This window comes from Mustela putorius, unplaced genomic scaffold (genome assembly GCF_011764305.1).
Source record: "Mustela putorius furo isolate JIRA1106 unplaced genomic scaffold, ASM1176430v1.1 tig00000224_pilon_pilon_pilon, whole genome shotgun sequence".
Lineage (NCBI taxonomy): Eukaryota > Metazoa > Chordata > Mammalia > Carnivora > Mustelidae > Mustela > Mustela putorius.
In genome coordinates, this window is record NW_025421321.1 from 36412924 (window position 1) to 36437666 (window position 24743).

The 24743-nt window shown below is 37.6% G+C and overlaps 1 protein-coding gene across 1 annotated transcript in view; it reads right to left on the minus strand.

The window, feature by feature from the left end:
• Positions 1-24743, minus strand: part of DNAAF10 (dynein axonemal assembly factor 10) — a 99561-nt gene that overhangs the window by 26951 nt on the left and 47867 nt on the right. The window contains 4 exon segments of the mRNA XM_045077920.1: positions 16887-16888; positions 18690-18874; positions 19993-20052; positions 21848-22024. Coding sequence (XP_044933855.1) covers positions 16887-16888; positions 18690-18874; positions 19993-20052; positions 21848-22024 — 424 coding nt within the window.

Genomic DNA, 24743 nt, shown 5'->3' on the forward strand with positions numbered 1-24743 from the left:
TGTATCAAATTCTAAGTATAAGCCTGCTTCCCCCTCTCTCTGCCTGCCTCTCTGCCTAATTGTGATCTCTCTCTCTCTTAAATAAATCTTTGAAAAAAAATTCTAAGTATATTGATGTGTTAACATAAAATTTACTAGTCGAACTGGTTTTTTTAACAGCTTTACTGCGGTGTGATTTACATATAAAAAACATCACTATTTAGTATCCTGTTCAGTGAGTTTTGGCCAAATCTATAGTCCTTTGATCCCACCTCAGTCCCAGGCAATCACTGATCTTTCTGCCATGGTTTTACCTTTTCTAGAAATTTATATAAATGGAAATACACAGTATGCAGCCTTTGGGGTATGGCTTCTTTTAATTAGCGTGCTGTTTTTCAGTAATTTCTCTTTACTGCCAAGTACTCTCGTAAGGTATTGCATTTTGTTTATCCATTCAGGTTTGATGGACGTTTGGGCTGTTTTCAGTATGGGTTATTATGAATAATGTTGGCTATTATTGAATTACTTTTGTATTTTTCGGGGTTTTTTTCCCCAAACTGAATTACATACAACTTGAACTTGAGTATACTGTCTTGAGTGTTCAGTATAAATAGGCTAATTGGAAATCCACACGTTCATCCACGTACTAATTGTAGTTAACCATAATGTGGACTAGTATGCACCCGTAGGTGTTGTTTTGATGAGTTGCTGATAACCTGGTGGTAAAATACAGTATGATGTGAGCAAGATAAAAAACTAAAAGCTATCCCCAATGTATTCAGTGCTTCAAATGGGAAATGGTGTTGCCTGCGTGTCCCGAGACCTCCATACCACTCCAGCCACTGCCCCATCATTTTGGTGGTTTTGGTAGCAAAACTGCTCACACTTCATTCAAGCTCACTGTTCCTCATCTTTCCTGCACCATTGTCAAGAGTTTTTATCAAAGTTAGACACACACATACTTGAGCAAGCCCCAGATTTCTACCCCTACCTCTAGTTCCTCTTCCTCAGAGGAACTAACTTCACTTCCTCCAGGTCATTTTAAAAAACTGTTTATCTCCAGATTTTCAAATACCATGTTTACATACCAGCTTTTTTTTCTTCATCATTGACTTTCTACCATAAAAGATGAAAATTTAGCTTTTTTTCATCTCTCCCCCAACTTCTACCCCGTGTACTCAGCCCTTCTGACAGCCAGGTTGCTCATGTGTCCCTGAGCTCCCCGTACGCTCTGGGTTTTGTGAGACCGGTGTTCCCGTTACCTGTGCACGGGGGGCAGCGCCCGGTGTGTTGGCAGCCGGCCTGGGTGATGACCGTGATTCTGTGATTATTCTGTCTGCCCTTTACCACTTTGTTTTCACTTGAAAAAATTCTTACTCACATTTGTGCTTTCTGATTATCAGTACAATTGAGTAAAAAGCTGTATGTCATCATATCTCCCCACGGTGTATCTGGGTGCATCACACGTTTGAGCAGCCTCTCCTGGAGCCTGCTTCCTCAGAAGCACTGCTCCCCTCTCTGCCTGGTGCTCCTTTCACCTGTGCTCTTCCGCTGTGTGAATCCCTTGGTTGTTGGGTTCCCTTCCCTGAGTATTTCTTAAGGTTCTTTTGTTTGTTTTTCTTTTTTAATTTGAAATTTCATGTATTGCGAAATGAGCACCACAGTAGGTCTGGCTAACACCCATCACCACAGTTACAAATTTGTTATTTTGTGTGTGAAACTTTTAAGATTTACTCTTAGCAACTTTCCATCATGTAGCACGGTGTTATTGACTAGATTGACACGCTGTTACCTTATATCCCCGGAACTTCTTTTCTAACTGAAAGTTTGTGCTGTTTGACCCCCTTCACTCAAGTTGCACACCCTGCCACCCCTGAGTACTCCTCATTTTGGTGCCATATATAGTCGATGAGCTAGCTTAGCTAATATTTTTTTAAGAACTTCTAGTTCCAAAGGTGTCCTCTCTCCTGACTATACAGTTCTGTATGTTCTCAATGACATCCATTGAGAATTTTGAAGACATTGCTATATCCAGGCTTTCAGTGTTGCTGTTGAGAGGTCCAACGACATTTTTATACCTGATTCTTCGAGCGTCCTAGCTGGCAGTTGTATTCTCTTCATCCAGTGTGTTCTGAAATTTCATAATGCTATGTGTTAGCGTGGGTCTATTTTTATTCATCTTACTGGGCCCTTTCAAACTAGACACTCATTTTCTACAATTTTCAGAAATTTTCTTGAATTACTTTGGTCTCGCTTTTCTTTCCCCCTTCCTATCTGGAATTCCTTTCTGTAACTTTATTCTTAATACCGTATCCTTGATTTATGGGTGCATGAAAATAGCTTTTCTGACCTTACTGATGTGATTTTGTTTTTGCTGTTTCATTCTTTTCCCCCCTGGTCTCCATTTCTCTTTCTTCACCTTGCTGGTTGTAGCCTCTGTTTTTTGTAGTAGATGCTTCCGTCGGATTCTGGAGATCCTCTGTGTGTGTGCCACATGTACAAGAGGGAGGCAATAAAGAGCAGACCAGAAGCCCTGAGCTCATGGGGTCTGGAGCGTGGGGGACGCCAGCTGACCATAGGCTTCGCTTAGGGTAATTGCCAGGCTGTTTCTGATGCATCTTTTAATCATTTTTTTTATTTCATTTATTTATTTGAGAGAGAGGAGGAGAGTGTAGAGGGAGAATGAGGAGCAGACTCCCTGCTGAGCAGAGAGCCAGACATGGGGCTCAATCCCAGGACCCGGGGATCATGACCGAGCCGAAGGCAGACGCTTGACTGAGCCACCCAGGCCGCTTCTCTTTTGGACTTTTTTATTGAGCAGGTCAGGTTCCCGCAGAGAAGATTCTCTAGGCTCTTTGCTGCAAGGCTTTGAAGCCTGGTTAAGGAAGATAGCTGGAGGTCTCAACAGCCAGTGTGCAGATATTTGCTTCCTATTGCCCGTTTTAACATGGCATTCCTACTTCAGCTGTACCTGGACCCCTGGTCGAGACACCAGGTCTTTTACCTTTCCCAGGAAGCAACACCGCGTATCCCCTCACCATAATTTTGCCAGTTACGAGGGGTAGTTGCCTGATTATACACAGAGTGGGGAAGAAAATCTAGATCATCTTGAACGGACTGTGTCAGTTTTGCCCCCATTTCAACATGCCTGAGCCTGTCTGGATGACTGAATGTTCTGTGATATTCTCCTGACAGTTTTGGTGTCAGTTCCTTACATTTTGGAAGATGGGCTCAACAAGACAAATACTGTATTCTCCATCTTGAGTCAGTCAGCCAAGAATTTCCCTTTGTAGGGTCTGGATGATCCTGAGTAGCAAAGAAATTCAGATAACCTTGAGAAAGCTTTACAGTTGAAATCCAGATGCTTTAATTAAGTGCAATGTTACTTCCATTTCTGGGTACTTACTACCAGCTCTGCCATTGTGTAATGATGGGCAGGTGTGTTTATTTTTTTACTTGTAAAATTTCCTTCCTCATTTATAAAATGTGAATACCACCTACCTTAATAAAACTCGTGTGAGGATTAAATGGGAACACATAAAGCCCTAGCACATAAAAATCACTCACTTGGTGGTAGCCATTATTAGCCAAGAATCTTAAAAAATTCATTTCTTAAAATTTTTTGTCATTTTTATTGGGCTATAATACACATACCATAGAATTCTTCAAAATGATTTTTAGTTTATTTAAGAGTTGTGCTACCATCACCGCCATTTTTATTTAAGAACATGTATTGTGATTTTCCAGAGTTTCTGGATCATGGGATTTAGTTAAGGAAATGCTTTTGTTGCTAACTTGTCTCACATTCTCTTGCAGGAAAGTTCACATCCTTGGCTCTTTCCAAAACATCAAGATGGCAAGAACTGCCATTTGCAACCTCATTCTGGGTAATAATAATGTATAATTATAATAATAGGGAATTTAGAACTCAAACCCCGTTTGCACATCAGCTCAAATTAAGCATAATGTTAAAGATTTCAAGTAGAAACTCTTAGAGGTTGGCAAATGTGGACCTAAAGAAAAAAGGAATATTTTTGCTTAGATTTCATCAGTCTGCTAGAGAAGAGAGTTTATTGGGTTATAGTGCTTAAATCTTTGCTTTGTTCCCCTGAGGTACAGTGAAAAGCCACTGCAGAATAGCAGGCAGTGTGTTTTAGGCTTCAACGAAAAGAGAGCTGCTGATCACCATCAGTCAACTTAATTGATGCACTTCGTCTTGTTTTTTGTTTGTTTTAAATTTTATTTGAGGGTGAGCAAGCATGAGCAACTGGAAAGAGGGGGAGAGAATCTTCAGCAGACTCTGCACTGAGGGCAGACCCCAAGGCAGGCCTCTATCTGATGGCCCTGGGGTCATGACCTGAGCCAAAACCAAGAATCAGACATTCAACCGACTGAGCCACCCAGAGGCCCCAGTCCTGTTTTTCAAACTGTGCAGCAAAGTCAGTAACTTCTGGTACCAGTTATAGGATTGTAGTAGTTTGCTCTAAATGGGATTTTCCATCAGTGCCCAGATCTGACTGACTAGCTTCTTTTTTGAAATATTTAGATAAGTCCGTGCCTTTGACTCTTAGGTTGTAAAATATTTTGGGAGAATATTTGGGTATGATTTATGGTTCTTCTGTTAATTTAAGAGCGATCCAGTGGAAAATGTGCTCTTTAGTTGTAGACCACCTATCATGTGTTTTCTGTTTATGTGAGTATATTTGTATAGATGTGTTTCTTTTCCTCTGCAGGAAATCCTCCATCAAAGGTTTATGGCAATATCCGAGCTGTGGCTAGCAGAGCAGCAGATCGATTCTGATTTCAAATCAGAGACCTTTTGTCTTTGGACTCTAGAGAAAAAGCCCTTTCCCTCTGCACATGCTTATGAGAAACCACACAAAGAACTTTTCAGTCACGTTAAGCCTCCATCGCTTCTTCTGTTCTCAGCCAGAAGCATCAACAGAAAGGTTTGATGCATATTCACATGCAGCAACTTTGAGGATAATTCCCCTGCCTGAATTCATTATCATTATTGTACTTATACCTTAATTATAATTTGTCACTTCATTTTAAATAAAAGATTTACATAGTTTATAATTCTATTGAAACTTGTTTAAACAGTCCTATATGAAATTATTTATAAATTTATAACCTTTATAAACATTTCTTGTCTATGGAGTGTAATTAAAACAGACAGCTTACAAAATCACTGAATCCTGACCCTTAATACTGAGTGGTATGTGGGCTTTTTAGAAGCAGTAGTTTGGAATTACTGTTGTGAACAAAGGCTAATCTTTTTACCTCTTTTGTAGTTTATAAAATTAAAGACATCACAAAGTTGATGTGAGGAAAGAATTCTATTTTTCAAATAAGCATTCGATCAAAGTAGCCGACCTTACCAGTGTTTCGATAAAGGTAAAATATGGTAAAAGTATGTTTTTACCAGGAAAACTATAAAATTCTGCAAATGTAAGAGCTTGTTTTAACTACTGTCTGCCTATTCAAATACTCATTTGGTAAGCATTTAATGTAAGTATTAATCTTTAAAGTATTTAATTTTAGCAAACACTAAGAGGTAGGTAGAATTCTGGACACTTGAGGCTGTTGGTGGACAAGGGGCAGAAAAAAAAAAATCACTGTACTTGTGGAGTTTTCCTTTTATTTCAATAACCAAGAAAGACAAATGTGCAAAAATACCTAAATTCTGTCAGCAAAGAGAAAAATGCTCTGAGGAAGTAAAGAGTGGAGATAAAGGAGATGTAGATGCAGCGATATGTTCACATGGGGTGGCCAGGACACACCTGAACAGACCTGGTGGCATTAGCTGTGAGGTCTCTGGTGGGGGAGACGGTACAAAGGCCCGCAGCAGCAGTAGGCCCCAAACGCCAGGAACCACAGGAGGCAAAGGCAGTGGGAAGCAGAGGAAGAGTGAGTAGTAAAGCAATGAGTTAGGGCTTTGTAGGTTGTAATGATTTGTGTTTTTAACTAGTGATAAAGCAGATCTGTCTTTACTTATGGCTTATAGTCAAATATCAAACATCAGTTTATCAGGGTTTGGTTTTTTTTTTTTTTTTTTCAAAACCCAAAAGAAGGGAAAAAAGACTACCTCATAGGAAAAAAACACTCTCATGGCTGTGGAAGCCCAGCAAAGACAATTATGAACACACACAGGCAAGTTTCAAATATTTTATTTTCTTATTCATACAGTATGAAGTTTTCTAAAGATCCCACAACATGACATTTCATGCAGAAGAAAAACTAAACATTCAACATAAACCCCTCCCCCACCCACACTTTAAAAACAAAAAAAAAAAAAGGGAAAGGAAAAAAAAACCTCATTCCCCAGTAAGGAAATAATGTTTGCACTATTTTTCTGTAACGCCAGCCAAGATATGCACAAGCAAGAGAAATAGAAAGCATTTGCTAAAATATTTGTAACAAATACTTATGTACAAAAAATTCACAAAAGACTAGTTCCCCCTTGAAGCAGAGCACATGGCAGTTGACACTGGAACAGATCAAACCACTGGCTGGGATTATAAGCCACGTACTGATCCAGAGGAAGAAAGTTACATGTAGTGGAGATTTTCAGTTTGAACATTAACATTTCCAAAGTTTGGCAACATTATCTTTTAAAATTATGCAAATTATGTAAACAAGAGGTACATTTTAAATTGATCTACATGCAAAACTCCATGTCATGCAAGGACACCAAGCACCGGGATTTTTCTCTCACAGACAGAGCCCATGATGTGCAGCACTCAGTTGAAGGAACAGCGATGGCAGGCAGGTGTGCCCAATTTAAGATTCGTTTACCTTGATTCAACCTGCCCTTTTCCACTTAAGATTATAAAACCGTTTTTCTAGAAAAACTATACAGGGGAAGACTACTTTCCTAGAAAGCTAACCAAAACGTTTTCTTCCAGCCAATAGTACCTTTGCAGAAAAGGGAAGGGATAATATCAAGTGGTGGAACATGATAGGCTACTTTTATATCACACATTTAGTAAGTTAGCATCCATTACAAATATGGGCAAATCAAGAAAGAAAACCATCATGCACTCTATGCCTTGTAAAGACATTCAAAAGGTATAAATTGAGATAAAATTTTGCTCTTCTGTGCCATCAAAACTAGTAAGACTTTTCCATTTAAGTCACAAATATATGTGGGCGTTCAGATATACACATGCACATGAAGTATCACCAATTTTTAGATGAGCTGCAAGTCTTTTGAAACAAGTGTAATTTATGGTTCAAAGGTAAGTTTAATGACAAACTGTTTACCCACATACTGAAACGAATGGATATCTTTAGTACGTGATTCCATCAGGTATTATTAAGAAATGTCTAAAGAAAATCGTGAATGCCTCAAATGGCTTCTGGCCTTTCCACAACTGATAACTTACGTTGATTCAGGGACACTTACTAAATGTAATGGCTCCTAGTTAAGAAATAACAACGAAGCAGCCACAAGCTCTGTGCAGTGACTATATGAACACAAGAATGAGCTCTTGGCAGGAGCACTGCACTACACTTTCTCCTCAAGCAGGGATGTAGTAAAAGCTGCTCAGCAATGAGACACAGTCCCTGGAAATATCTTCATAGGTATAAATAAAATTACAAACTCCTTTGTTACAAAAATGTAATTCAGGTAAATAATAGGACGTTAACAAATGCTTTGTCAATCTCTCAAAGGAGAAAGCACAGGAAAAGGAAAATAGCTGGCCTAACACCCGGCTCAAATTGTACAATTTTCTATCTATATATAAAACTGTGTGAAATAAAAGTAAGGATGTTTTATGTTCTGCTTGGCACTTTTGTACTCTATCATTTTGTTTCTGAATCAAGTAGATTAAATTAAAGCCAACCTACTACACATATAGAAAGCTACATATATCTATATATAAATATTTACATATGTATATATAGATACTTTCTCATTATAAAAGATGAAGAAAAATAAATTAAAAAGCCAACCCCTTCCCTTTCTTCACCACATTGATATGCTCTTTTCATGCTGCTGTCCTTCAGACTTTAAAGTGCTACACTGAGTTATTGAGAGAATAAGAGTTCAATAACACTTAGTTGGCTTCATGAGGCTCGTGTTGGAAAATGTGGCTTCACAGAGAAAAATACTTCCATTTAAATACACAGAGAGCATTGCTGGACGTCTTGAGCAGATCTTCAGAGATGGAGAAGAAAGCAAAAGTGTTGGGTGGTACTCTTTTAAAAAGAGTCACACATCTACCACCATCTTTTTGTGGATATCTAGGCCACCTACAACCTGCAACAGATAGGAACAAATCAAGCTTAACCATGCCTGAAAACTTTTTACTAGTCTAACCACCTGAACCAAAATTAAAATTTAAAAAATACACTACACTTTAACTATTCTCAGAAATTGGCTTTTTTGATTGTTTTTGTTTTTAAACCTGTACTACCTACCTCTAGTTAGAATTTTCATGGCTTCTTCCAGGATAATGGGCATTTTCTTGTGTTCTAGGACAACGGTTGGCAAACTTAAAAGGGCCAGAGAGTATTTGAGGCTTTGTAGGCCACATGTAATTTCTCTTGGCATTTCCTTCTCCCGCTTTTTTTATTTTTTAAAAGATTTTATTTATTACAGAGAGAACTCAAGCAGGAGGAGGTACAAAGGGAAGAGGAGCAGCAGACTCCCTGCCGAGCAAGGGCTCAATCCCAGGACCCAGAGATCATGACCTGAGCCAAAGGTAGATGCTGAACTGACTAAGCCTCCCACAGGTGCCCCTTTCTCTCACTTTTAACACTTTAAAAAATGTAAACTGTTCTAAGCTCAAAGACACACAATACAGGCCATGGGAAGGATCTGACCCACTCTATTTGCCAACCCCTGCTTTTATATAAAGTTTAATATCAATAACCAGAGGTCTGCATAAAAATTTGTCCACAAAATCCAAATATGGGCTTAATTGTCAGTCTACTCTAGAAGGTAGTAAAAGGTACCAAATGAGTAAACTTTTCTGCACATTATTTTCCCATGGGCTTGAAGATGTGTTGAGTTGTTACAGACATCTCAGTGAATAATGACATGGTAATCTACAAGTGTAATTACCTATATTTGGAGGATAGTCTATTAAGTACAGTCTACCTAAACAAAGTAGATAAGTCATAAATGTTCACAGCTTGATGAATTTTCCCAGAGTAATCACCCAAGTAACTAGCACCCAGACCATCTCCGGGACTCCTGTGTGGCCTGCCTTCCAGCCATCTCCCTCCTCCTATGCTACCACACACACAGAGGGAGCCACTACTGTGACTCTAACAACCTGGATTAGTTTGAGATCTTTTTCGTGCCTGAGTTGCTTCACCGAACACGTTTTTGCTAATCCATGTTGTTGGGTATAACTGCATCTGTATTATTTTTAAACTAAGTTAAGCTTAAACTTACTTTAAAAGTTTATTTGAAAAATAAAGCTTGAACAGCCAATTGGTGCTACAACTTCTGCTATGAAAACATCGGGGTGCTACGCTGCCCTCATTCTCTGTGTCCTTTTACATACAGATGACCATTTAGACTTTTCAACTAATATTCAGTGTTTCCCTATAGGTCTCTAAATAACATTCCAACATTGCCTTCTCTTCTGTTTAAAGCTGTAGGCATTACCCACTAATTTCCCACCACACAAGAGGAAGATTGAGCTCTCACATACACACATCCCTCCCATCTATCTCCTACCACAAATATTTCCCACACTACCCTTCCAATAGTTCCAGCTTCATTTTGATTAGGCAAATTCAGCATTTTAATTATAACTATATAAAATACTATTTACAGCAAAACAGAACTGCATACTCCACGTCTGGTCTGCTACAGTTAATTATCTTCTTCTTTGCTGGGTATTTTATGTATTTCACTAATTCAGTCTCAAACTTTTGTTCTAAATATGTTCAAATAGATGATGTAATTCTATCAATTTTATTATCTTGAAATTATTCCCAGAGCTTTCCCACCTGCTGCAATCCAGGCCTGTCATCTCTGGACCTTGCTTCACCATGCCGGAAATTTCCTTCTCTCATGTTAGACCTCTGCTTCCTAGACCCCTCATTATCATTTTTGATTTACAACCTTATTAGAGTGGAAGCATATCTTCTAGTAGTTTCCCAAAAAGGGAAGCCTTGCAGTACTAGAAAATGTCTTCATTCTTCCATCCAGTTGAGTTTGCAGAGAATTCTAGTTCGGAAATAACTGTCCCTTGGAATTGCAAAGGCAGTGCTCCACTGTGTTCTAGTTCCTACTATGCTGCTGAGAAGTCTGATGTCCTGATGATTTTTGAGTCTTTGTATAAAGCCCCTCCTCACCACCCTTCTATCCCTGGTCTTTGGAAGTTGGATCACCATCTCTGTTTTCCCTTTTAAAATTCCATGACACTGTGCTAGCCCCAGAGTATTTTTAACTTTTTAACTTTTTTTTTTAAAGATTTTATTTACTTATTTGACAGAGATAAGTAGGCAGAGAGGCAGGCAGAGAGAGGAGGAAGCAGGCTCCCTGCTGAGCAGAGAACCCAATGTGGGGCTCCATCCCAGGACTCTGGGATCATGATCTGAGCCGAAGGCAGAGGCTTTAACCCACTGAGCCACCCGGGTGCCCTGACCCAGAGTATTTTTATATACTATGCTAGATACTCAGTAATCCTTTCAGTCAGGAAACAATATTCTGGTTCATTACTTTTGATTCATTTATAGTGACTTCCTTCCCTCCATTTTCTCTCTGGAAATTCTAGCATTCATTGACTTCCTGCAATGGATCTCCAAATTTAAATTTCTAAGAACTCTCATATATTATCTAAGTTTTAAGGATTCAGTATATTATATACCTGAGAATGACAGATTTTTGTTTCAGAGATATCAAAATGGAAATGTGTTTACTTCCTCTCCCTTCCCACTACACTCCAACCCTTACCCTCCAATCTATGCCTCCCGCTTCCCAGCCTACAGACTTCACCCTCTCCAATCTCCCACTACAGGGCAGGAGAGTCTGAAGAGCAGGAAAGGAGATCTAGTGAGCTAAATAAATGCCTCTTAGACTAAGCCATTCTGTTTTTAGCTTCACCTTCATCCCCACTTTCACTTACCCTGAGCCACCAGTTTTTGAGCCTTTCAGGGATTCTGCATTATAAATCAAGCTGCTTCTCAGCTTTCCGGGCTGATAGCTTAGAATTCATTTTTTTCTCCTGTTAAGTCCGCATACCTTACTTACAAGCTGTTGAATCCAGTTGTTATCCTCCCTACTGTCTTGTCTTGTGGGTTCATAAACCTTTAACTTTTTAGTTTCACTAGAGTTTGGAGAGCAAGCAAAAGTAAATACATTTACCCTTAAACAGCACAGGGCTTAGGGATACCAACCCCCCTATGCAGTCAAAAATCCATGTGTAACTTCTGACTCTCCCAAAGCTTAACTATTAATACCCTACCGTTAACTGAAAGCCTAGCTATTAACATAAACAAAACATTTTGTATGGTATATGCATTACATACTGTATTACAATGAAGTAAGCTAGAGAAACATTAAAATCTCAAGACAAAAAAGTACACACACACACACACACACAACAACAAAAAAAAAAAACCCGCACATAAGTGGGAAAGTACAGATTAAACCTTTGTTGTTCAAAAGTCCATTGTACGCATGTTCAGGTCAACCCCAACTTTAATCCTGTCGCTAATCATTTCTATTTTATCTGTTTATGTTAACTATTCTGAAAATTTTAAAGAAGCAAACAAGCATAAGTGATCTCTTAAAGTAATGTCCCATGTCTTTCATTGCTGTAGCTTGAGAAACCGGAATTAAAAAGGATTCAATGAAGCCAAAGTTATGGGCTTGATCAATGTTCAGTAAAGTTGGTTTAAACACAAAAATTTTTCTAAACTCCTGAACTATGCTCCTCAAAAACACAAAAGGAATTTATCATAAATACCGGAACTGAAATCAAAGCGTAGCTTATGTCTTTAGCATCATTTCTATACCTTAAGATATATTTTAATTTCCTTCCACTGACTACTGATTTATATATAATTTTAATTTACATCTTATATTTACTAAATATAAAAGGAGTCTTCGTCTCTATACATCTCTTCCACATCACTGGGCAAGAGTTTGCCATTTTTATTTGTTCCCTCAAGGATTAGGATTCCTTCTTTTATTTATTTTTTAAATATTTTATTTATTTGACAGAAATCACAAGTAGGCAGAGAGAGAGAAGAGAAGCAGGCTCCCTGCAGAGCAGAGAGCCCAATGCAGGGCTGGATCCCAGGACCCTGAGATCCTGACCTCAGCCGAAGGCAGAGGCCTCAACCCACTGAGCCACCCAGGCGCCCTTTTCCTTCTTTTAAAAGCTGGGTACTATCTGTGCTGCCACTGCCAGCCTGGTCTCATGTCACACTCACTCTGACACAAGTCATTCTGTGATCTTTGGCAATGAAGAGACAGACAGAGGACAAACCCTTGTACCGATACCACCAGGCAACAGTTCAAAGTCCCAAATCTCACACTTAACTCTCTTCCTTTTTTTCTTCTAATTATTTTTTACTTAAATTCAATTAACTAACATACATTATTCATTTCACAGGTACAGGTCTGTGATTCATCAGTCTTATGTAACACCCGGTGCTCATTACATCACGTGCCCTCCTTAATGTCCATCACCCAGTTAACCTCATCCCCCCACCTTCTCCCCTCCAGTAGTTTCCTATGATTAAGAGTCTCTTAAGGGTTTGTCTCCCTCTCTGATTTGTCTTATCTTTCCCTCCCTTCCCCATGCTCTCTGTTTTGTTTCTTAAATTCAACATATGCGTGAGATCGTAAAATTGCCTTTCTCTGACTTTCACTTAGGGTAATACCCTCTAGTTCAATCCACGTCATTGCAAATGGCAAGATTTCAATTATTCTGATGACTGAGTAGTATGGTATTCTATGTGTATTACACATCTTTATCTGTTCATCTGTCAATGGACATCTGGGCTCTTTCCACAGTTAAGCTATTGTGGACATTGCTGCTATAAACACTGGGGTACAGGGGACCCTTTGGATCACTACATTTTTATCTCTGGGGTAAATACCTATTAGTGCAATTGCTGGATCATAGAGTAACTCTATTTTCAGCTTTTTGAGGAACCTCCATACTGTTCTCTAGAGTGGTTGCACCAGCTTGCATTCCCACCAACAGCGTAAGAGGGTTCTCCTTTCTCAGCATCCACACCAACATCTGTTGATTTCTAACTTATTAATTTTAGTCATTCTGACCGGTGTGAGGTGGTATCTCGTTGTGGTTTTGATTTGTAGTTCCCTGATGCCAAGTGACACTGAACATTTTTCATGTGTCTGTTGGCCATTTGGATGTCTTCTTTGCAGAAATGTCTGTTCATGTCTTCTGCTCATTTCTTGGTTGGATTATTTATTCTTCAGGTGTTGAGTTTGATAAGTTCTTTATCGATTTTAGATACTAGCGCTTTATCTGATTCAGACATTGGCAAATATCTTCTCCCAGTCTTTGGCTGTCTTTTGGTTTTGTTGACTATTTCCTTTGCTGTGCGGAAGCTTTTTATCTTAATGAAATCCCAACGGTCCCTTGCCTTTGTAGATAGATCTAGCAAGATGATGCCGGGGCGGAGGTCAAAGAGATTGCTGCATGTGTTCCCCTCAAGGATTTTGATGGATCCCTGTCTCACATTGAGGTCTTTCATCCATTTTGTATCTATTTTTGTGTATGGTGTAAGGAAGTGGTCCAGTTTCATTTTTCTGCATGTGGCTGTCCAATTTTCCCAACACCATTTGTTGAACAGACTTTTTTCCATTGGACATTCTTTCCTGCTTTGTCAAAGATTATTTGACCATATAGTTGAGGGATCATTTCTGGAGTCTCTCTCCTGTTCCACTAATCTATGTGTCTGTTTCTGTACCAGTACCCTACTGTCTTGATTACAGCTTTATAACAGAGTCTTAAGTCCAGAATTGTGATACCATCATCTTGGCTTTTCTTTTTCAACATTCCCCTGGTTATTCGGGGTCTTTTCTAGTTCCACACAAACTTTAGGATTATTTGTTCCAGCTCCGTGAAAAAAGTTGGTGATATTTTGATAAGGAGTGCACTGAATGTATAGACTGCTCTAGGGAGCATAGACATTTTAGCAATATTTATCCTTCCAAACCATGAGCATGGAATGTTTTTCCATTTCTTTGTGTCTTCCTCAATTTCTTTCATGAGTGCTCTGTAGTTTGCTTATTTGGTTAGATTTATTCCTAGGTACCTTATGGTTTTTGGTGCAATTGTAAATGGAATCAACTCCTGAATTTCTCTTTCTTCTGTCTCATTGTTAGTGTATAGAAAGCCAACTGATTTCTATGCACTGATTTGATATCCTGCCACTTTGCTTAACTCCTGTATGAGTTCTAGCAATTTGGGGGTAGAGTCTTTTGGGTTTTCTGCATATAGTATCATGTCATCTGTGAAAGTGAGTTTGACGACTTCTTTACCAATTCAGATGCCTTTTATTTCTTTTAGTTGTCTATGCTAGGCTAGAACTTCTAGTACTGTGTTGTGGTTAGAGTACACATCCCTGTCGTGTTCTTGACTTTAGAGAAAAAGCTCTGTTTTTCCCATTCGCTGTGGGCTTCTCATAGATGGCTTTTATGATACTGAGGTATGTATCCTCTGTCCCTACATTGTGAAGAGTTTTAATCAAGAAAGGATGCTGTACTGTGTCATGCTTTTTCTGCATCTATTGAGAGGATCCATATGGTTATTGTCCTTTCTTTTATTAACGTAGTATATCATGTTGATTGATCAACCCTTGCAGCCCAGGAATAAATCCCACTTGGTCATGGTGAATAGTCTTTTTAATGTACTGTTGGATCCTATTGGCTAGTATCTTGGTGAGAATTTTTGCATCCATGTTCATCAGGAATATTAGTCTTTTATTCTCCTTTTTGATGGGACCCCTGTCTGTTTGGGGGATCAAGGTAATGGCATCATAAAGTTTGGAAGTTTTCCTTCCATTTCTGTTTTTTGAAAACTGCTTCAGAGGAATAGGTATTAATTCTTTAAATGTTTGGTAGAATTCCCCTGGGAAGCTCTGGCCCTGGACCCTTGTTTGTTGGGAGATACTTGATGATTGCTTCAATTTCCTTGGTGGTTATGGATCTGTTCAGGTTTTCTATTTCTTCCTCTTTCAGTTTTGGTAGTTTGTACATCTCTAGAAATGCATCCATTTCTTCCAGATTGTCCAGTTTGCTCATAATATGATCTTACAATTGTATTTCTTTGGTGTTGGTTGTGATCTCTCCACTTTCATTCATGATTTTATTTGGGTCTTTTTTCTTTCTGGTAAGTCTGGCCCAGGGTTTATCAGTCTTACTAATTGTCTCAAAAGACCAGCTCCTAGTTACACTGACCTGTTCTACTGTTCTTTTGGTTTCTGTTTCACGGATTTCTGCTCTGATCTTTATTAAGTCTCTTCTCCTGCTGGATTTAGGCTTTCTTTGCTATCCTTTCTCCAGCTCCTTTAGGTATATGGTTAGGTTGTATATTTGAGACCTTTCTTGTTTCTTGAAGAAGGTTTTTATTGCTGTATACTTCCTTCTTAGAACTGCCTTTGCTGCATCCCAAAGGTTCTCAACAGTTGTGTTTTGTTTTCATTTGTTTCCATGAATTTTTAAAATTCTTTAATTTCCTGGTTGATCCATTCCATCTTTAGTAGGATACTCTTTAGCCTCCATGTATCTGAGTTTCTTCCAAATGTTCTTGTGATTAAGTTCAAGTTTCAAAGCACTGCGATCTGAAAACATGCAGGGAATGATCCCAGTCTTTTGGTACAGGTTGAGACCTAATTTGTGATCCAGTATGTGATCTATTCTGGAGAATGTTCCATATGCAGCACTCAAGAAGAATGTGTATTTCTGTTGCTTTAGGATGGAATGTTCTGAATATTATCTGTGAAGTCCATCTGGTCCAGTGTGTTATTCAAAGCCCTTGTTTCCTTGTTGATTTTCTGCTTTGACAATCTGTTCATTGCAGTGAATAGGGTGTTAACATCCCCTACTATTATTGTATTATTATCAATGTGTTTAATTTTGTTATTAATTGTTTTATGTAATTGGCTGCTCCCATGTTAGGGCCATAAATATTTACAATTGTTAGATCCTACTGTTGGATAGACCCTTTAATTATAATACGTGTCATTCCTCATCTCTTATTACAGTCTTTGGCTTAAAATCTAGTTTATCTGATATAAGGATTGCCACCCCAGCTTTCTTTGGATGTCTATTAGCATGGTAAATTGTTTCCCACCCCCTCACTTTAAATCTGGAGGTGTCTTTGGGTCTAAAATAAGTCCCTTGCAGACAGAGTATCAATGGGTCTTGCTTTTTTATCCAATCTGATAGCCTAATTATCTTTTGATTATGGCATTTCCCTGTTTACATTCAGAGCAACTACTGAAAGATATGAATTTAGTGCCACTGTAATACCTATAAAGTCACTGTTTCTGTGGGTTGTCTCTGTTCCTTTGTGGTCTTTTTGTGTCTCTGTTTGCTTAAAGGATCCCCTTTAATATTTCTTGCAGACTGGTTTAGTGATCACAAATTCTTCTAGTTTCTGTTTGTCCTGGAAGCTTTATCTTTCTCCTTCTATTCTGAATGACATCCTAGCTGGATGAAGTATTCTTGGCTGCACATTTTTCTCATTTAGAACCCTGAATGTATCACGACAGTCCTTTCTGGCCTGCCAGTTCTCTGTGGTTAGGTCGGCTGCCAATCTAATATAGGTGAGCTTATATTTTATATTTAAGATTATTATATTAGCTTATTATTCTTTAGTTTATATTTTTACTTGTATTTTCTAAATAAGATTAGCTTATATATAGTTATATATATAACCTACAGGGTTACAGACCTCTTGTTCTGGAGCTGCTGAATTTTCTCTCTGAGATTTGCAAGTTTCACTATTACATGTCTGGCTGATGATCAAGTTTTATTGATTTTGAGGAGGGTTCTCTGTGCCTCCCAGACTTGAATGCCTGTTTCTTTCCTATGATTGGGTTAGTTTTTAGCTATAATTTGCTCCAATATCCCTCTGCCCCTCCCACCCACATCTTTTCCTTCTTCTGGGATCCCAAATATTCTAATATTTTTTCACTTTATGGTATCACTTATCTCTCAGTTTCTCCCCTCATGATCCAGTAGTTGATCTCCTTTTCTCAGCTTCTTTATTCTCCATCATTTTATCTTCTCTATCACTAATTCTCTCTTCTACCTCATTTATACCAACAGTTAGAGCCTCCATTTTTTATTGTATCACATTAATAGCCTCTTTTAATTTTGACTTACTAGATTTTAGTTCTCTTATTTCAGAAAGGGATTCTTTAGTGCCTTCTATGTTTTTTTTTTTTCAAGCCCAGTTAGTATCTTTATAATCAGTATTCGGAGCTCTAGTTCTGGTGTCTATCTTGTTGATCAGATCCCTGGCAGTCAAGGATCTGCTTCCTGTTCTCTTTTTTGAGGTGAGTTTTTCTGTCTTTTTTGAGGTGAGTTTTTCTGTCTTGTCATTCTTGCAGAAAGTGATCACTTTTCTATTTGTAGAATTGCAGCAATTCTTAGATCTCTGGCTGAGTTCACAGGTGTTCAGAATCATTTTATAACTATCTAGCTCAATTCCTGGGACCAGACAATACTAAGGTCTCCTACACCTCCACAATCTTGGACACCTCCCCCTCCTACTCAAGCTTAACTCTCTTCCAAAAAGACACCATCTGTTCTTTAGAGTACCACCCTACTTTTTCAAACAACATGCAGACAGCATCCCCTTGAGATGAAAGAAGATACTTAAAGGAGAATATGAACTTCTTACTTAAATGCCAAAATCGCAACTTTAGTCCTTACATGACACACAGTTTGTTTTTCTTTGTATGATTTAAATAAAAAATGAAAAGAAAAGAAGAAGCCTCCAATAGTAACTGAAAAATTTCAAAACGTTTTTGTTATCTCTGCCTTGCCTTCTGGAGTCTCTAGCTTATAGTTAAAACTCCTTAAAATATATCAAAAGGCTAGTATCTTTGCTTTAGGGGCAAAATAGTGAAAGAAGATGAATGGTTGTGTTGCTGTTTGGAAGCAGTGAGTGATAGCAAAACCCTAGACATACTGAAGAAAGGCAATGAACTGGAAGGTAAACTGGGGCCCCAGTTTCTACCTCGCATTAGTTTTCTTACTCCCCATAACTGTGGGCCCTTACCCTACCACACAAAGAACCAGCCAGTAATAGCTTGGGAGCAGGGAGGGGTAGAATCACCATTTACACTGCCTCACTGATGAGTCTAAAATCCACGTAGACTCCATTTCTATTGTCCTCATGAAGCCAACCTTCCAGATGCCTAGCTGAAACTCATCAACACATACATACCTTCCACAAGGTTTTCAAACATATTTATTTTTTAAAAAACCTTAAGAATACACCTTGGTTATAATTTGAGGGACTACCAATAAGTTATTAGTACCATTCTTGTGGTGTATTATCAGATAATCACTGAGAATATGAATTCCTAATAATTGTTATTAACAATCACAAGGAACAAGGGCCATTAGGCAAAATAAGATATATCAATTTCTAGGGCAAAAAATGTATAAGGAATTCTCTAGTAAGTAATTTTGTTAAGTTTTTAAAAAACCCAACTATTGGAAGAACCAGCTCTTTTGTACTTACAGCACAGAATTCTTCAAAGGATATTCTTCCATCTCCATCCTTATCTGCATTTATTATGGTTTTGTCTACAATTTGCTGTAACTGTGTATCTTTCAGATTGTTCCCCACCATCATCTTCAGCACCTGGAAGAGTTCTCCATTGGAAATATAGCCATCTTTATCCATGTCATAGATACGGAAAGCAACTAAAAAAAAGAGAGAGAGTAAGGAAAATCAATGACAATTATAAGGCAACCACAAGTAAATACTTTAATCAGGAAGAAAGAAAGTAAGCATTCAAATATCTATAATTAGAACTATGATGTAGCTCCTTCCCACATTTGATCCTGCCTCTAGGAGCAGTTAGACACAGTTGGGTAAGAATATGGACTTTGGTGGGGCACCTGGGTGGTTCAGTAGGTTAAAGCCTTTGCCTTTGGCTCAGGTCATGATCCCAGGGTCGTGGGATGGAGCCCTGCACTGGGCTCTCTGCTCAGCAGGAAGCCTGCCCGCCGCCCCCTCTCTGCCTGCTTCTATGCCCACTTGTGATCTGTCAAATAAATAAAATCTTAAAAAAAAAAAAGAATATGGGCTTTGGAGTCAAGAGTGCTTGGCCAATTAGCATACCTGAGGGTTAAGTTATTTAGCTTTGCTAACCTTCAGTTTCTACACATAAAATAGGGAATAATAACCGTTCCACCGTACCAGGTTCTTTAGAGTACTTTATGATGAGAAATAATACATGTGAATTGCTGAGAACAGTGTCTGAAACATGGCAAAAGCTCAATAAATGATAGCAGTTGCTATTACTATTATTCTCATTTATACTGAGTTCATTTACAAAGGATGTGTGCATATGGCCTGTGCCTCTGAGAACTGTTATTGAGTAAAACGTCTCTCTAGTTAAGAGCTGAATACCTTAAAAAGGTATCAGATGTTTACTGTAATAGAGGCTGGCTACATAAAACCAAAATAATGGACTTCTGGCTAAACAGGCATATAAATGAAGCTTACCTAATTAAATTAGAACATTTTTTCAAACTTTGATCAAAAAGTCTTATTCAAGACACATAGTTTATGTAGCTGTTTTTAGAAGGAAATTGTTTTGTTTCTATCCAACTAAAAAGCAACAATGACACTGTTTTTAAAAAATACTAGTTGTAAATGTCCTAAAAGGGCTTTCTGCAGAATATAAAATTGCTGTTATATATATTAAGCGTCTAGAATAAAAGAAATCTTTTCGAATATCTTAAAAGATTGTAATGTAGTATAGGGTAATAGTGGCATAAGAGGGAGAATGAACTCAGTGAAGAAAAATACTTACACCTCAACTTCTGTTCCTTATCTCCTTTGACACTGAACTGAGAGACTCCCTCAATGAATTCTGAGTAAGAATAGAAATGTTTACAAATCAATTTTTAATATAAAAATATATATACCCCCCACACACAAATTCACATATCCACAAAAAAATGTTACTTGCTGCAAAAAAAAAAAAAAAAAAAAAAAATTACTACTAAGCAGTGTTTTAAACTGGAAATGCCAAATCTGAAACTTCAACAAGGTTCTATGTATTTTTTTTTAAATCTGAACTTGGGAGTTCTCTAAAGGTCAAATCAATTTGAACAATATTAAGTAACACTGAGCTTATCACTAAGAGAAAAAACATTCTTTAAGCTATTTAACTCTTTTTTGGGGGATGTAACTATAAAAGGGGGGCTTTTAAAAAATATATCAAGCCCTGTGTTGGGTTCTCTGCTCACTGGGGAGTCTATTTCTCTCTCTCCCTCTGTGCTCTCTTTTGCTCTCTCTCAAAGCAAATAAATAAAACCTTTAAAAAATAAAAACATAAAGGGCGCCTGGGTGGCTCAGTTGGTTAAGCAACTGCCTTCAGCTCAGGTCACTATCCCAGAGTCCCAGGATTAAGTCCCACATTGGGCTCCCAGCTCCACAGGGAGTCTGCTTCTTCCTCTGACCTCCTCACCCTCTCATGATCTCTCTCACGATCTCTCAAATAAATAAATAAAATCTTTTAAAAAATAAATATATAAAAAAAATAAAAACAAAAAGATCATGGGGCACCTGGTTAGCTTAGTATGTAGGTAGCACATCTGACTCAGGTGTAGGGATTACTTAAAAATCTTTAAAAAAGAAGAAAGTATTATAAAAAGATTATGTATTGTTTTGGGTTTTTAAAATTGTTTTATTTATGTATTCTCTACACCCAACATGGGGCTCAAACTCATGACACCAAGATCAAGAATCTCGTGTTCTTCTGATTGAGCAGCCAAGTACCCTGATTATACATTGTTTGCCAGAACAAAAATAATTTTGCATTTCTGGTTCCAAAATTCAGACCCATTTAAATAAAGTCTTGTGAAAATGGCCATTTTTTCCTCACTGCCTGCTACACATTTAAGTCATAAAATCAGCTTTAAATCCCCCCTTCACTTAAAATTCAGTTCCTGGAAGGAAAATAACAAAATCTGTTGATGACAAATCATGGAATCAAATATAAAATTTTGTACCATGGTAATATTAACGAAAGTATTATCATTTTACATAAAAATTTAGATTAAACAATCCTTTTTATAATGCTCACATCCTAATTACTACACCTCAATTTTATGTTGGTTAGTATAAGTCTCATTCTTTAAAGGAAAAAAAAAAGGCTTCTAAAAATGCAGTTCTGGGGCACCTGGGTGTCTCAGCAGTTAAGCATCTGCATTCAGCTCAAGTCATGATCCAAAAGTCCTGGGATTGAGTCCCATGTCAGGCTCCCAACTCAGTGGGGAGCCTACTTTCTCCCTCTCCCACTTCCCCTGCTTGTGCTCTCTCACTCTTGTCAAATAAATAAATAAAATCTTTAAAAAATATAGATAAAAATGTAGTTCTAATATTGTTTCCCTAGAGTAAGACTAGTTTTCTAAAAAAGGAAATACTAAATTTCTTTTCTTTTTTTTTTCTTTTTTTTTTTTTTAGTTTACCTTGAAGGACAATTTCATCACTTATGAAAGAGTAAAAGATCTTAGTTCATATTAAGGTTCATATACCACAGATTGAGAATTTAACAATTATATAATCACACATTTTTAAAAAACAAAATTTGTCAGACGTTTGCATACACCAAACTGTAAAATAAGTCATAGATTACATAACTTGTTAAACTACTTTCTTACCTTTAAAGTCTACTTCTCCATTCCCATCTGTGTCAAATATATCTATTACTCGCTGTACTAAAGGATTCTGTTGTAACTCAGGCAGAGACATGAACTCTTCCACACTCAAAGAACCCGAATTGTCCAAATCAAGCTTCTTAAATCTCTTCCCTAGCCTTTTAATTTCATCGGCATCAACTAAAAGCAAACCAAAAGAAGCAGCAAGATTTATAAATGATTTTATCAAAATTACAGGGAAAAAAATCCAGCAGTTAATCAATAGTAAGCTTAATTTCTAGTTTAATTAGAAGAGTCACATATACTCTTGGTTAATTCCTTGTAACAGATAAAGTCATAATATTTTTATTTGGTTACCTTTTTGTTTGCCTGCCCCTGCCATTACATACAACCGACTGTATACTGCACCAAAATATTAAAGGATTGCAATGCTAAGCTGATTATGGAAGTCAGGTGATTCCTACTAGGCAGGCTAAATCAATCTCTGTTCTGTACAGCAAAGCATCTTTTCACTTATTTTTTTAAAGTTTAATTTATTTCCAATAGTTATGGTTTGAACATGGTTCAAAATTCAAGACTTCCCTCCTACCCCACACCTTGTAAATGTTGCCAGTTTTTTCAATACTCTTCCAGAGATAGTCTTAGCAAGTATGAGCAAATAGAACACAGGCATTTTACTTTTTTTAACCAAAAGAACCACAGCTAACAAAATTCACTTTTCAATGTTTTAAAGAAAAACAACTTAAGAAATGTTTGCCTTAGTTTGTAACTTCTCTAAAAATTCAGTAGCCGGTCTCTCAGCAGCATATACGGTCTTGAAAAAAAGATAATTTTCGTCTAAATTACATTACTATTTTCATTCCTTTAAGATATCAGGGTAACTCGGGGCGCCTAGGTGGCTCAGTGGGTTAAAGCCTCTGCCTTCGGCTCAGGTCATGATTCCAGGGTCCTGGGATCGAGCCCCGCATCGGGCTCTCTGCTCAGCGGGGAGCCTGCTTCCTCCTTTCTCTCTCTGCCTGCCTCTGCCTACTTGTGATCTGTCAAATAAATAAATAAAATCTTAAAAAAAAAAAAAGGTATCAGGGTAACTCACACATAATTTTAATTGATAGCAGAAATACAAATATATTTAAAGCTATAACTTCCTAAAAGAAATTTTTCTAAAAAAATGAAGTCAAATAAATGTTCCACAGCCCGAGTATACATTTATCACAGCCCACAATATTAGAGACTGAGACTGCAAACTGTTTTTGAAAATTCAAATATATGGCTTCCTCATTATAAAAACTTAAAGAATAGATTTTTTAAACATAAGAATACCTTAAAATGGAATAAAAACTATATCTGAATGACTGAAGCACAGACTGTACAACTACCACATGCTGCTGACAGGAAGTAGTTCATATGCAACTGGTAAAGGGAATCATGTCACTCAGTAGAGCACAGAAATTTCAGTGTTGCGGAGGGACTTTTCCTCGTATGTTATGGAGGAAGGGAAAGGAACTAAGTTTTCTCAAATTAAAGACCAAGTACTGATAAAATTTAAGGCTTTCCAACATTGTTATCTGGTGAAAAGTACCAGTAACAAATGAACAAGCTACAAAGATACTTCATCTTTCCACCTCTGCCTCTCCCCACCACAGAGCCTCAAAACACAATTAATGAAGGTGACTATACCCTGGCTTATTATTTAATTTTTACAAAATCAGTTTCTACCAAAGCAGATGTCCTCAAGGACCTTGAGGAAAATCCAAAATAGGAAGCATGAGTCCTAGTTTAAGGCTAACAAATGAATTGCTGTGGTGCTTAATACCAATGCCAGAGGTTATTTAGTGCTGAAAATTTTAAGACCGTAACAGTTCTATGTACTCTGTTACAAAGCTGCATAATGAGTGGTCTATCTAATCCATACTTTCCCCGGACTTACGACGTTTGCAACATTTGAGGTTTGCAAGAATATATACGTTTTACTGTAAGAGAAATGCCTTTCTTAATTTAATAATTCATCTAAACACTGCTTCCAACACCAAAATACACATTTCATAAACACATCAACTGCAGAGAGCCTTTTATCCCTCTATTAAAGAGTATTCCTTCTTTAATGAACAGATGATAAAAGCAAACTGTTCAAATAAACCTTATTTTCTAATTTTCTGTGATGAAACTAGATACCCTTACTCTTGGAGAAAAAAAAACAACTTAATTTTTTTTAAGTCCCTCAAATGCTTTTCATTTATTTACTTACAGGTTTCCCATGCCACCTCAGACGAAACACCACTTTTCATTGTTCTTCTGTACACTACATATAAAAGTTGCTCAATAAATGTTTTAAATGAGTATTCTAAGGGTTTCAGATTTAAAACATAATGATCAAAATGCCATCAGAATTTAGAGTAGAACTACTTACGTAGTCAGACATTTCTCCAAGTTCAGATTTTGCTGAAAGCACTTACTCTTCTCTCTCTACATACCAAGGATGAGTTAACTACTTTTTTCTAGTAACTTTTAGTTTTGCCTCAGTTTACAACCACAAACCAAAAAGGTAATGAGGAAATTGAACAGAGCGGATCACTAAAGTACATCACAAGAGGAAAAGGAAAGACACGTGTCCACCAACCGCATCTCAGACAGCAACAGCTCTGGAGTGTATCATCAGTTGGAAAGAACAAAGGCAGTAATGTATACCATATTACTTATGGACACTTAAGATTCCATTTACTAAGGCTGGCATATATAACAGTTGATCTAGTCACATTATGAAACTGAAACGGAGGTGGATTATTGTTTAAATGACCCAGAAAACCCCACTAATCCTGAAGAAAGCATTCCGGTCCTGACAAATGAATAAGAAATACTAAGAATAAAGATAAGCCATCAAATAAATATACTTCTTTACATG